This window comes from Lepisma saccharinum, chromosome 1 (genome assembly GCF_977018435.1).
Source record: "Lepisma saccharinum chromosome 1, izLepSacc3.1, whole genome shotgun sequence".
NCBI lineage: Eukaryota > Metazoa > Arthropoda > Insecta > Zygentoma > Lepismatidae > Lepisma > Lepisma saccharinum.
In genome coordinates, this window is record NC_139229.1 from 222,080,954 (window position 1) to 222,096,431 (window position 15,478).

The 15,478-nt window shown below is 40.0% G+C and overlaps 1 protein-coding gene across 1 annotated transcript; it reads right to left on the reverse strand.

Moving 5' to 3' along the window:
• Positions 1 to 10,383: 10,383 nt before the first annotated feature.
• On the reverse strand, positions 10,384 to 10,959 carry LOC145989009 (uncharacterized). The gene has a single exon (XM_083124311.1). The coding sequence runs from the start codon at positions 10,957 to 10,959 to the stop codon at positions 10,384 to 10,386; it is 576 nt and encodes a 191-aa protein (XP_082980437.1).
• Between the last annotated feature and the right edge of the window lie 4,519 nt (positions 10,960 to 15,478).

The window sequence follows — 15,478 nt, forward strand, 5'->3', positions numbered from 1 at the left end:
AACTTAGCCTGTATGTCGTCGATCAAGTGATGAAAATGCGACAACTCTGATTCGGTGTTTAGATTTTCCAGCTTGGTGATCTGCTGTTGGACGCTGGCCAGAGTATCCCTGATGCCAGGCAGTTTGGATTCCAATGCTTCGTGTACGTTTGCCAGATCATTTTTGATGACGGCGAGAGCATCCTCACTATGGGCTATGGTACCTTGCAGCTTCCCGAAATCCTCATAGGTCTCAAGTTGGAGTTTTATGTTGGCCACGCTACGAGCAATGGCATTCAGCTCGCTGGACGAAGGTAGATTGTCGATGAAGTCCTGTAGCGTTTGGAGTTTAGTTTTGACTTCGTTGATGGCTGCATGCAAAGCGTCCGTTTGAAGCTCAGCCTTGATGCTTTCCAACGTAGGAATTTCGAACGATTGAAACTGTTCGTGCAATTTGGCAATACTAGCATTCACGCGATCGTAGTCATCTGGAGTTTTTATACTCTGGATAATGTTTTGCAGTTCAGTCTGGATGGTGCTCGTTTGGTCCTGCAAGTGTCGCTTCAGCTGTTCCACATCGGAGGTCTGCGCTTGCTGCAGCTTCACAAGTTCGTTTTGGAGCTTGCCTACGCTCAGCGCCAAGTTGTCGAAGTTGTGTATTGAAGCGAGGTCGGTGTACTTTTGCAGCAGCGATTTGAGCTCGGCGTCAATTTTGAGTACGGGGTCCAGGCACTGAGACTGTAGGCTGGCTATCTCTGACTGGAGGCTGGAGTTCAGCGTGGACTGCAGAGCCTGCAGGTCGCTTCGCAGCTTCTTGACCCTGACGTCGAGCATGAGAAGTTTAGATAGCATGGAAGGCAGAAGTTCGTTGAAGCTCGACGACGACGACGTGGGCTGGACGGGTACCTCCATAGCTTGCTTCCTGAAGCCAAACAGGTTCATAGGCATGGTTATTTTATAGAAACATTTTCTAGCCGTAAGGTTAAAATTTTGGCCCCCTCACAAATCACATTACATACATACGTGGCGTTACAATAGCCCCCCTGCCTCCCAAGAGGTTTGGTCAACACGCAATAGATCAGTATGCTAGAAAAAAATAGGGGGGAGGTAGAATCGATTTCATTTGCCAGTCGAATATTTCTCGTCGAATCCTATCCAACAAACCTAAAATCGTCATCGTAGCTCAATTAGGAGCCAAGAAAATCAGTCTTGGAAAAACGTCTCAAGATGTTTGTCTCAAGAAAATTTTCTTGCAAGGCCGGAATTGATGAACCGGAAGTCGACTTTCTTAAAGATTAAGATATTTGTCTTAAGACGTTTTCCAAGTCGCTGAGAAGCAACTAGTCAGTGTTGCCAACTCCTATTTGTAGGTTAGCTTCGCCTGTAAAAGATCACATGGTGAAATTTTCTTGGGGTTTGTTGGCAACACTGAACCCCACTTGATGTTCCAGAACCGGCCAGCCCCCTCTACTCTTGATGTTGGTGAACCCCCATCGTAAAAGCCTATGGCAAGAGCCCAGTAGGTTGGCAACCTTGAGCGCGCCACTTTCGCGTTTGCCTTACGATATTTTCCGTTAAGGCTGCAAAAAACGCGCCACTTTCTGGCGCAGAACTCTCTTTTTACCCCTACTGTTATATATATGATCTTGGAAGTGATATTAAACATTTTGTAATAATAATAAAAGAAACAAAAAAAACTGCCGTATTGTATTCTTCTGAAGGTTCATGAAACCACTCAAATTTCCCTTCGTTTGAAAGTTCGTAACATTTCCTTTGAAGATTTCTCAAGCGCTTGTAAAAAATGTGACCGCGGGTAGTGAGTGTTAATAACTATTTGCGGTGGATGTGTCTACGGACGTGTTAGATGTCTTAATAGACCGAAGACTCTGAAACATTTATCTTCACATTAAATATGTCATGCGAATCTCAGCAATAATATATCTAAAAATATAAAAATTACAGGAACTCGTGCGGTTGATCTACAACAACGCTGGCTGTATACTTTTTACTTAATATATGCTTATGTCACATGGTCTGACTGATGGTCATTTTCCAGAAATGTCAGCCATCTTGGAATTTTCATTTTTAAAAAATATTATTATAACTTAATATGGCAATGTAATATATCATTTTGTGTTTTTGACACCAAGAGTGAAATAATGGAGTGAAAATCGCATTAGGAGTGACAGAAGTATGAGTTTCGTAGAGAATTGAAGACAAAATTTAAAATTCTGTTTCAGTTTCAACCTTTGTACATACATTCAAGAACATTGTATTAATTCATTCTTCTTTTCCGTTTTTCGGAATATTTTATGCCCTGCCAAGAATTACAAATGAAAATAGTTGAATTAGTGCGGTCTCGTTCGAAGAAAAAGAGGAAAGACTGATGAAACTTATATTTATGTTGATACATAATTCGAAAGGACAAGAGCCTCGCAGTGATGGCTCAGTAATAGCGTCGTCGCCTTGTAATCAAGGGGTCCCGGGTTCGATACCCGGTGGAGGCACATAGTGCCCTGTTTCAACTTTAAACTGTAGGTCCAGTCCCTTACTGCGCATAAAGTGGTCTCAAAACACCAACTCAACCAACCAAGCAATTAAAGAAAGGATAAGAAAAGTTATATGGGACGGACTTTGGACTACAGAAAACTGAATGAATCAAGTGGTGTGTTAAATGATAGTGTAAGTATAGACGAAGACGACTTCTTCTAGTACATGACCTGTTACAGACCGTATATTCTAGTATCGAAACGAGTAACTAAATCTTTCGATCCTGATTCTCCGCATGTGACTTCAAAGAAAACCGATAACTTTCCAATAAGAAAAGGCACTCCAAAGTTAAGTGGATTAAAATCCGTATGAACCGTATGTGTTGTAAGTAATCATCAGTTAAGGGAGAAACACATGCTTTTCATATTGAAGGAAAAATCTTTCCTACCTTGCTTACATAACCAATATTTACTACAGTATGGTTGTAGATAAAGTCCGATCTATTGGTGTTGTCAAGGAATATACCAATAGTCTTCGCGAAGAAGCAAGGAAACCATAACTTCAATTTGGATGAAAAATTTGGTGATATACGTGATATAAAGTCAGTTATACAGTTTCCGTAATTTCAATCACCGAAGGGGGAAAAATTCTACAAGAATTAGTAGCTTCAGCATCCCTTTGTTTCAAGTTGCATATTTACTCATTTGTAATGGGTTGGAAACAACTCCAATGCCCATTGCCAATTCTGAATCTATTCACAATCTAAATAAATCAGCCATCAAGGACTCCGTCGCTGCTATGATGATGTCTTGCGACTACGGAGATTCTCATCCGTGGGTTATGACGGAGAAGAAGCTACGCTGTGCCGTGTGTTACAGTACTCGTTCTTTTCCAAGGTTCAAAATTACCAACCATATACTATATTGGAAGAAATTGATAGTCCAGAAAACTATGTTGGTGCATTTTTTACTGATGTTTCATCACCTAGTTAGAACAAATACATTTCTTCACTACTCTTAGTCAAACAGAAGATGCATCTGGCATGCGTAGGGACCTCATGCATCATATTGTAACTCAAACAGCGAAGCTTTTGAAATTCCTGTAGAAACTTGAACGACGGTCTCACGTTCAGCTAAAAGGGCTTCAAACGGATATTATTGTGCTCAGGCAGTTAAAGCAATTCGGATGCTTTGTGGAGCCATGGAAACACAAAGTATTCTGGGTTGATTTCAATTATTCACGCCTGAAGTCCTCAATGCAGGAAGAAAAACATTTATTGTATAAATCAAGAACTGTTGTCCATAATGCGAACAGTAGCACAATATATTTTAGGGAATTCCGAAATAATGACCCTGACTTCAGTGAAGCATATTGTTATTAGGATCTGTTTCCGTCTGCATTAACACCGCTTCTTTAAGACATAATTTGAGAAGACGGACAAAATAATTTTGACTTGCATATAGGGACTTACATTTGATATAGCCTAATTATGCACGTTGCTGTATTTCATATTACAATGATGGCTTGGAAATCAAAGAGGAGCAAGCACCGTGTGATATATAAAAACTTAAAGACCGATCACTTCACCTTTCATTCCAACAAAATATTTGGTAGTATTGCATTAGGTCAAGCATTAGAGTAACATTACAATAAGCCAGCAAATGAATGAGGAGGCATGATTGGAACTGGACGATTGCGCAATGTGCTCATCTAAATGAACTTGTGACGTACTGCGGTTCGAACAATGACTAAGCAAAATATGTTAATTTTTCGAAACTGTCTCCAGTCTTCAAGTACGCTCTTCAACATAAAGCGTGTCTACCTTCAGTACCACATATGGATGAATGTGCTGGAAAACAACACAACACGGGATCCTTTAAATTATGGTCTTGTAGAAAAAGACCGTACTTACAACCCTATAAATCATTTAAGACCTCCTGGTTTTGTTCCACCCTGTACAATCCAGAAGTGCCTACGTGCTACGGTGTGCCCTTGAAAACTTGGAAAAATCAGTTTCTGTACATTTTGCAAATGCAAATGAACCAGTTTAAATGTTTGATTACAACTAAAAATAAGACATATGAAACATTATATTTTTTCACTCTTAATGCTTCCCCTTCCAAATATAATGGTCACATAGCATTTATTCTGATTTCTAGAGCATAATCTGTGCTATTTTTTTTTAGTTCAGCGTGCTCCAAAACATATAAAATGACATACTATCCCCTATATAAATCCTCCAAAATTTAAAGAAAAGAATTACAAAAAATTGAATATGGCGGATATTCCTGGAAAATTATCACAAGACAGATCATGTGACCAACTTTTTTTAATGCCTATATGTAGTAGAAATCATATAAACAAACAACATTTCTGGCTCTTAAAATTCCAACAGAACTCTTCTAGCTCCTAGACTAACTTGGACACTTGATCGTGCAGTTCGCTACACAGTACATGAACTGTCCTCGCCGACGGTACAGGATTGTTATTTTGGCCCAGCAGATTGTGAGAACAGTTATCCTCCATATAAAGTAGCCTCTCATTGGATGGTTCAAGGTCACCTGTTTCTGTTTCGGACTCCTGCTTCCCTTGGATACACTGGCCAGGGTGATAGGTCGCAGATGTTTTGTCTAGGTGGCCCCATTGGGGGTTAGAAGTTGATTCTTTGAAGTAACAGGGGAGAAATAGTGAAAATTGAAACTTAAGAAAAAATTGCAACTGTAATGCTGTGCTGTACTGGAGTGCACGCGCATGATGGATCCTAAACAGACTGAGTTTTCCAACTGGTTTATTTCCTTTTACTTTAGTAACTCTTACTTCTACAGCGTTCATATGGTTCAGCAATCTTGGATTTGACTACTTTGACAATGTCCTATGCTTGGCATAATCAACCAGTTCTGCATTTGTTCTAATTTCCAAAATACTATTTACAAAACCATTAATATCATGCGTGCTTTTCTTTCTCATATTCATTCTCTTTTATCCTCACTAGAAGGGAGGCTCAAGCTGAGTGTAAGTACTATGTATGTATTCAAACTATTAATATACACTGCTCCACAAAATTTAAGGAACGCCAAGGAAACAGAAAGAAACAAACACAAAAAACAGGTTTCACCAGGGTTTATGAACACAAATAAGATACAGATGCATCATGCAACGAAAATGATCAACAACATTGCAGAATGGTATACAGGGTGTTCACAAATTGGAAAGCACAAGAACCATGTTTGGGATGCTCTTGGGCAAATATTTGCAATGTTGCTTGTCATTTTCGTTGGATGTTGAATCTGTACCTTATTGGTGTTCATAAACCCTGCTGAAACCTGTTTTTCTGTTTGTTTCCTTCTGTTTGCTTGGTGTTCCTTACGTTTTGTGGAGCAGTGTATGTTCATGATAGGGGTTAAGTAATGGAAACTCTGTGATTGGTCATTAAAGGCGTGGCAACTACCATCGTTGTCACATGTAGTTTTAACAATAACTAGAATATAGAACTCGTATATGTTATAATTCTTATGATGTAATATAGCCTGGAAAAGAAACATTTCCATTTACAGCTAAAATTCATGTCCTCGCAGTAACAGTATGATACAATCTTCCTTAATTCTTAAGATACTCATTTGTTCTCTAATCTCGAAAATTGTGTATTTCTATCACCACAGATGAGTAAAATCGACAGAATTCACTTCAAATGTGAAATTGTGTTGTAACACTGTAGGAGATGGGACAGCAATTCTCAGCCTTATGACCACAAGTGAGAAAATGGTAGGACTCCATTTCTATCGAATCCATGGACTGTTCTCTAGGACGAGAGAAACTTGTTTTCGGAGATACAATAAACTGTGCTTTTCAAATAACAATTATCAGAATTATTGTAAATTTCGATCCTCGAAGTATGTATGTATGTCTGTACATAAAGCAACATTCAAATTAATAATTTAATAATTCATGTTTCTCTCACCCAAGGCTGTTTGGAGATGTCGGAAGAGAAGGAAAAAAGTATTACAAGGAGTTTATGTCTGAGTTAGCTAATGTGAAGTTACCTACTATTCGAAATTTCATCAAGTATGAAGGTGATCAATCTCTTGCGAATCTCAACCTCAGCGAACTGCAAGAAAAGGTGAGATTTTATTAAATAATGTTAGAATCCTTTACTTACTTTGAAGTTAAAAATGTGAAATGAAAATCATGAATTTGTAACATATGCAACAGAGATTTATGCTAGTAAGTATGAAACATTAAATATAACTTAACACTATTTGACGATATCTTTTTAAGAATTTAAGTGGCCGCGGTGGCTACCATGCTCAAGGTCCCGGGTTCGATCCCCGGCCGGTTCAAATCCGGGAACTTTTTTAACGTTGGAAAGCGGCCCCGGCGCCCACCCAGCGTCGAATGACATGGGTACCTGGGGGGTAAAGGCGGTCAGGGGCGTGATGCTGATCACTTCACCCCCATTCATGACCGGATCAAGAAAGTGTGGGGCGTTACCCCCAAAACCCCCTATACGCCTTCATGGCGTGGTGCTAAGCACAGGGGAGAACTTTACTTTTACTTTTTTTTAAGAATTCAATGACCAATTATAACCATAAATCTGTACACATTAGTCATTTAATGTCGCTTTTGTAGTAGAAAGTGTTTCAATAAGACTAACGGTTGATTGATTGATTGATTTGATTTATTTTACTTCGCTGTCTGCCACTTTTGGCTAATAGCGAAGATGGGAATGAGAGATGATATGATGGACAGTGACAAAGAATATCCAGGACCTTTGGCGAATTAACGGGTTCAAATGTGAATAGCTTCCTAGTTCCTGGGTGTGTGGTTTCGCGTATGTCAGTTTCACTCTGGTACAAATTAAACATATATGTAGATTAACTTATACTTTAATAACATGAAGCACGTAAATAACACCAAATATAATGAAGGGTTCCACACAAATGTACACGAATATGACGAGGCGTACAACACACGTACGTCGCCTCACGACTCTACTCGGACTCACACTGCGCATGCGCACACTGCAACAAGCTTAATGAGAATGACAATTCGTCTGAACATCACGGCCCCTCTTGGAAGATCAGCTTCCAAAATTAGAATACACAATAATTATTACCTTTTACAATATAACATATTACACTTGAATACATAGATTACAATAAACACAAATTTTCTTTCTGGTTACATATTTACACTTTCTCAATTGGTAGAGGTGCAAGCTTCATAATAGGCCTCTTTAGTTCACCGTCTTTAGTTTTAACAGTTGCAACTCTTACCAAACCATCTTGTCCTTTGTGAGTTTCGATAACTCTACCTAATTTCCACTTCAATGTGGGTACGTTATCTTCCTTTATTAACACTAAATCATTGACTTGAAGGTTAGGCAATCTCTTCTGCCACTTCGGTCTACTTTGGAGTCCAGATATGTACTCGAAATGCCATCTTCTCCAAAAATGCTGCACGATTTGTTGACACCTTTGCCAACGCGTCAGGAGGTTAATCTTGCTCTTGGTGAAATCATCTTCTGGAATGTTAAGTAGGTTGTCGCCAATCAGGAAATGCCCTGGCGTAAGTGCTGTCAGGTCATTGGGGTCACTTGACATGGCTGTGATTGGACGAGAGTTTAAACAACCTTCTATCTGCACTAATACTGTGTAAAGCTCTTCAAAATTCAACACAGCATTGCCCACAACACGTTTCAAATGATATTTTATGCATTTTATGTAACAAAGAGAAAACTAAATATATGCTTACAGGCCGAAACCAAGTGTTAGGTAATAATCAAAATCTAATTATTGATAACAACTCGTTTGAACCAGTTTCCAAATTCAAATACTTAGGAGTAATATTAACAAATGAAAATTATATTAAAGAGGAAATAAAATGTAGGCTTAATTCAGGAAATGCATGTTACTTCTCTCTTCATAAACTTTTGTCTTCTCGTTTAATATCTAAGAAACTAAAAGTTAAAATATACAAAACAGTAATTTTGCCTGTAGTATTATATGGATGTGAAACTTGGTCCCTTATATTGAAAGAGGAACATAAATTGAGAGTATTTGAAAATAAGATCCTAAGGAAAATCTTTGGACCTAAAAGGGATGAGGGGACAGGTGAGTGGAGAAGGTTACATAATTTAGAACTACATAATTTGTATTCATGTCCAAGGCCTGTGTTGCTGCAGCCATGAACCTTCGGGTTTAAGAAAGCTAGGGAGTTAGTTAGTTTTAGTTTTGTTATGTTACTTTCCCAAATTCCGCCAAACCAAGGTGAGGAAGGGGATTAAAATGCCACTTGATTCCTTCATTTGTCAGAAAGTTATGCACAGTTTCTCTATGGTTCGATTCTCTAAAAAAATACAACATTTTATGCAATAGTTTGTCAGCTCCTACACACTGAGTACCACAATCAGAATACAGGTTAGCAGGTTTTCCTCTACGAAATATGAAACGTCTCAAACATGCAATAAAAGTATTAGTAGTTGCTGAAGATACAACTTCAATGTGAACACACTTAGTAGAAAGACATATAAACAAAACAATGTAACCCTTGATTGTTTTATGTGATTTCAAAAATCCAGACTTAATTGAAGTGGGACCTGCAAAGTCAGTGCCTGTGTTAACAAAAGGTCTTGCTTCGTTTACTCTAGGAGGCGGTAAACTTCCCATCAATTGTTTAGCTGTAATAGCCTTGACGCGTCTACAAATAACACATTTGTTCACTATGCTACGAACCATATCTCGAAGCCCAACTATTCAATATGTTTGTGTCACAATAGCTTGTAACAGTTGCGGATTTGCATGGAGGTTTTTCACATGTTCATGTCTCAATAATAGTTCAGTAAACGGATGATTTTTGGGTAACACTATAGGATGTTTCTTATCTGAAGACACATCAGCATTATGTAAACGCCCACCTACTCGTAACACACAATTATTGTCAATGAATGGACTCAACGAAAGAATTTTACTGGATGAGGGGAGCTCCTGTTCTGTTTGTAAACAGTTAATCTCGCTCTCATACGCTTCACGTTGGGTGACCTTGACCCAAAACTCAGTCGCAGCTGATAACTCTTCGGTTGTCAACGTCTGCTCGTTTCGCTGCATGGAAGGCGCTCTACATTTGCTTATGAATCTAAACATCCAAGTAGTAACACGTATTAATCTCAAGAATGATGAGAATCTCTGCAATACCTCCTTAGTGTCAAAGGTTGTAGTCAACAGCACCCGAATCCTTGTTTTTCTTTCCTCCTTTTTTATTTCTTCACTTTCCACTGTATATGATTCATGCATAGGCAACTCAGGCAAATAAAGAAATGATGGACCATTCCACCATAAATGAGCTTCACACAACTGTGTAGGGAAAGCACCACGAGAACCAATGTCTGCAGGGTTTTCTTTGGAACGCACATGAAACCACTGTTGAGGATTCGTCAGTTCATGAATGAGTGAAACTCGATTCGAAACAAATGTACTCCATCTGGATGGATCTGATTTAATCCAACATAGGGTGATCTGTGAATCAGACCATAGGAAAATATCGTCTATATGCAATGACAATGATGACTGCACAACACTAATCAATTTGGCTAACAACACAGCAGCACATAACTCTAAACGTGGCAATGTTACAGGTTTTATAGGTGCAAGCTTTGTTTTCGAAACTAACAATCTGACTAACAGCGTTGTCATCATATACTGTTCGTAGATACACAATAGCACATGTACCTTTCTCACTGGCATCACAAAAACCAATCAGTTGACACAAAGCTGGTTCTCTACATTTTAAGCATCGCGGTAACTGTATGCTCTGTAACACATGTAATTCAGCACACTGTCTTTCCCATATTTCTCTTATGTCACTAGGAATAGGTTCATCCCAATTTAACTGTTCCTTCCACAGTGATTGAATTAAAAATTTAGCTAACATAGTGACTGGGGGCTAGTAATCCGAGTGGATCAAATATGCGAACTACCTCAGACAACAACAACCTTTTGGTTAATACAGGGTGTTCACTAGGTGGGTTAATAATGAAACTCAAATGATCAGTATCCGGGTGCCACACAAGGCCAAGAGTTCTTATGAATTTGCTGTTATGGATGGAAGATATTGTAGGTTTCTCTCGCAAATGCTCAGGAATACTGTTCAACACGTCAGTATGATTTGACGTCCACTTATGCAACTCAAATCCACCCTTTCTCAGCAATTGTGTCAATTGTTGCTGCATCTCTATTGCTTCTGGAACACTGTCAGCTCCACTGCACAAATCGTCCATATAAAACTTTTGCTTTAAGACTTCTGCTGCAATCGGGTAATTTTCACCTTCATCGTCTGCTAACTGACGTAACACTCTCATAGCAAGAAAAGCAGCTGGTGCCGTGCCATACTTGAGCGTATTTAAACGATAAACAATCACAGGTTGATTGGGGGATTCTCTCCACAAAATTAATTGGTAGTCTCTGTCCTGAAGATTCACCTTTATCTGGCGATACATCATCCGAACATCACTCGTCAATGCAATAAGATGGCCACGAAAACGTAACAAAATGGATAGTAACTCTGGCTGTTGTTTACCTCCATTCATTCACAGGTCATTCAAGGACACCCCTGTGCTAGTTTTACTCGATCCATTAAAAACTACTCTCAGTTTCGTACTTGTGCTTGTCTCCTTTGTTATAGAATGATGCGGAATGAAATAAGAATTAGCGGGAGTGCTGGGTGGTTCACAGTCCGCCACTGGTGTCATATGATTCAACGCAATGTACTCTTGCATGAATGACTGGTATTGTTCGAGTCTCTGTCTATCAACTCGAAGCCTACGCTCTTGACTAAGCAAACATTTCATCGCCTTATCTTTTGAATAACCTAACTCGTCACGGTTGACCTTATATGGTAAGCGTACGACGTACCGACCATCATCCTCGCGATAATGTGTTCGTACGAAATGTTCCTCGCACAATTGTTCTTCTTGACTCGGCACTCGTAAGTTAGGAATCTCCTCAGATTCAAAAAAACTTATTCAGAGTTTCGTTCAGATCATTTTCTTGTACAACAATGTGATAAGAAGACAGAGATTGTTGAGGTCTTTGTTGAGGAGTTTTGCCACAAACAACCCATCCCAAGCGGGTTTGAATAGCCACGGGTTCATTCATTCTCCCCTCAATTCTTCCACTCATTAGTAACAATGGGAAAAGATCAGCCCCGATAAGCAAGCAACTGAATTGTGTCAGGTTTGTGATATGAAGGATCGGCAAGTTCAAGATTTCGTAAATGTTTAAAACTCAGAGTGTTTGGTACACACGCTTGTGGCACTGTGTTGGATATTTTCTTCACAATTAAGGGCGAACAATGGTAGGATCTGTCCCCGTTTTTAGAAAGTATGTTCAAATCAACAGTAGAGTGTGAATTACCGACATTTACACCCGAAATACCAGTAACCGACACGAACACTTTTTTACGTTTCAAGCCTAATAATTGGGCTGCGTTCTCGCACAAAAAGGATTTTTCACTAGCACTATCCAAAAGTGCTGGCAGGGAGTGAAACTGATTTTGTTTATCCTTTACTCTCACAACAGCAGTCGGTAACAAGACACGCGTTGCGTCACACTGCGTATCAGCTGTTATGTGCAACACCACTTGCGGCGTTGCCACGTTTCCATTTACCTTAGCTCTTTGCGAAGTTTCACGATGGATAGACGTGTGGTGAGACTTACCACAAGACCTACACGAGCCTGATTTACACCTATCCACAAAATGGGAATTATCAAGGCAGTTGAAACACAAGCCCTTCGATTTCACAAACACTTCCCTCTCTGGCACAGATAGGCTCATATATTCTCGACACATAGGGCAAGAGGACGACAAGTGAAATGAATTAGCACTTCTTCTAGCACTGGGTTCACTGTGGGGTGGTGGGGGGTTTCCTTTGGGATCCTGGTTTCGGGTCCTTGGGAGATGCAGATGCTGCGAGTGCTCTCGCTCTGTTGTCCAGGAAGCCGCTCAGCTGTTCGAAAGTAGGAAGTTGCTCGGACGACAACTGAGCTGAGGCTCCCATTGTTGCCTCGAAGTACTGTCCAATTTCTCCACGGTATGAAACACTAGGATAACGTCCCAATGCTGCACTGGAATGTCCAACACACGTAAAACTCGAACACATTCTGTCGTCACATCAACCAGCTTGCGTAAGCCGACAGCAGACTCAGTTTGTAATGAGGGTTGGGACACAAGCCGCTTAATTGTGTCGTTCACTAGCGCGTGTTTCTGTTCATATATGTTAGTCAGAATGTCCCATGCTTCTTTGTAATTCGAATCGGTTATCGCTATAGACTGTAACAATAACGCGGGTTCACCACGGACGCTCGATTTCAAATACTGCAGTTTTTGCGCGGGCGAAAGTGACGCGTTGTTGTGTACGGACGCCACGAACAAGTCTCTAAAAGAAAGCCACTGCAGCAGATTTCCTGTAAAAGTAGGCAAATCCAATCTTGGTAGACGCACATCACTCACTGTCTTTGTCTCGGTCACGGTCACGGTAGTTTGCTGTTTTATCGCGATGTATAACTTGGCCTATGCTTCGTCGAGCCTGTCCTGCACTGAACCAATTTCCTCATCATATTGCTCAAACTGTTCGTCGGTGCACTTTTCTGAGATTTCACGGATCAGTTTTTGAGTGTCTTCTGTCAGTTGTAATGCTTTGTCTATGTACACTAAAACATTACCTTCGGTGAGATCATCTGCCGCCAATTTCTTCTCCAAACGTGTGGCGTCACTTTTGAGAAGACGTTTGTTTGAAAGTATTTGCTCCATATTTAAGTCTCAAAACACGTAAAGAACATACACGAAGATCACAGTCACACCCGGCAAGGATACGATGCACAGAATTGCTGGTAAGCACAAAAACACCGTCTCTCGTAGCTCAAACACAAAGCCGTTAATAAGGCGCACTCTCTCAGCGGGAACACAATGGATGACCGGGCCGTAACGAATCGAATCAACCATTTATCCGGGCACAGGAGGACCATGAATAGCTTCCTAGTTCCTGGGTGTGTGGTTTCGCGTATGTCAGACTTAATAGCGATTTCCACCAAGTGCAGTGTTTCAAACCTCGCAACAGTATATCTCAGTTTCCATTGATTGATTGATTGATTTAGTTTATTTTACTTCGCGTTTTGTGCCTCTTGGCTAATTTGCGAAGATGGGGATGAGTGATGAAATGATGAAATGGATGAAAATGGACATTCACAAACAACCATACCCGACCGGGATTCGAACCCGGGACCCTTGGCGTCGCAGCGCGATGTGCTAACCACTCGGCCACAGGGTCGGGCTATCTCAGTTTCCAATTTTAACGTGCAGAATCGTCAGTATTCACCAACATTATTCCACATATTTAAGTTTTCCGCTTTCTTCTTAGTTAATATGAGTATCGTTTCTGTCTTCATGTAGTAAGAATGAAAAATCTTTAACAACTGTGTCTCTCATCCAGCAAAACGTTCCGCTGTAAAGGTGTCTACACTCTCTGCTGGTAGGGTCTCTCTGATTGCGCAGTCGCCTTGTAAACAAGGGGTCCCGGGTTCGATACACGGTGGAGGCACATAGTGGTTCAGATTCAACTTTAAACTGTATGTACAGTCCCGATTAGCCTTACTGTGCATAAAGTGAACTTAAAACAAAAAATCAATCAATCAATCAACTCTCTGCTGGTCCTCAAGAGATATGTTCCCACATTATTAATGTCCAGCTTGATACACCTCAAATAAATATTGTTGATCGCTACTAAGATCTTCTGGATCCACCTCTAAAGAATTTCCTTTGATAACACTAAAGTTCACAACCGGGAGTTGCTCACAATTTTCAAGTGATTTTCCAATTGGTCCAGAATATTCGCTGGGTCCTGTAGTATTTCCATCAAGATCGTTTGATTTGCAGTTCCAAATAGCGAATCGCTCCATTCTTGTGTCCAGTGTTGATCACGGTGCCGTCGCAATCTACAGCACTGAGTTGTTCCAAAGGCAGTTTATTTGCAATAAAAAAATCGTATATGCTTTTTGCAATAGACTTTCCAGTGCCGGAAGCTGGTGTGACGTGCCCTAGGTAAACTGAATTCGGCTCTTCAATCAAAGAAATATGTTCTTCGGTGATTGTTCTGCGATTTCCATTTTTTTCCTGGTAAAGGGGTTTGTCTTTTCTTCCGTCGAAGTAAATACTTTAGACATACTTGGTGGAAATTATTTTTTTAAGAGAGTCCCTATTTTGTTGACGAGCTCGGCGGACTTTATTCTTGTCAATTACATTTGAAATATCTTCTCCTGTCACAATACCAACATCTTGCAAAACGGCCCCGAAGCGATGGCTGCCGCAGTTAGGTCTGAAACAGCAAAATGATCACAAATTCTTGCAAGTGTGGGAAGTTCTAGTTTGTTCCGACTACACTGTTGATTTTCCTTCGAAGTCGAGGGTTGCAGACTTTCGGGAGAACGATTCTGCTTTAAATTTACTGGTGCATCGGAAGATCTGTTAGCTGTTGGATTTTTTGTACACAAGTTTGAAAGTCCGAATCAAAGCTAACTTTAGAATGTTTTTCTTGCCTTGCCTTTTCCTTCATTTTTCGTTCTTCTAGTTTTTCGATTATATTACTCTCGGCAACATCTACTGCTCCTATTACCATTTTTCTTGTCAATCTCTGGTCTGTCAAGAAACTTTGTTCCTTTACAGGAACTTTTCGAAGCTTTTCACAAGAATAATTGGAAGAGAGAGGCCATTTGCAGTCAGCAATATCAAATAAAGTAGCTACACAATTATTTTTAAATGCGATTAGTTTTAAATCATAACTTTCGTTACGCTTCGTTTTGGGAAACCTTATAAGTTTTAAGTAGTACTTATGTTACTTATCTAAAAACTGTATGACACGAGAAAGTGACACAATGGGAATTGTCGCTTTCTTCCAGATGCCATCAAGTTGTTGTGCAACTATATTTGATATTTCATGAAAAGTCGGTTGTTTATTCGAAGGT

What these genes read in the sequence shown, in the direction of transcription:
- LOC145989009 (XM_083124311.1), bottom strand. Translation starts at nt 10,959, where the DNA reads ATGTATCGCCAGATAAAGGTGAATCTTCAGGACAGAGACTACCAATTA.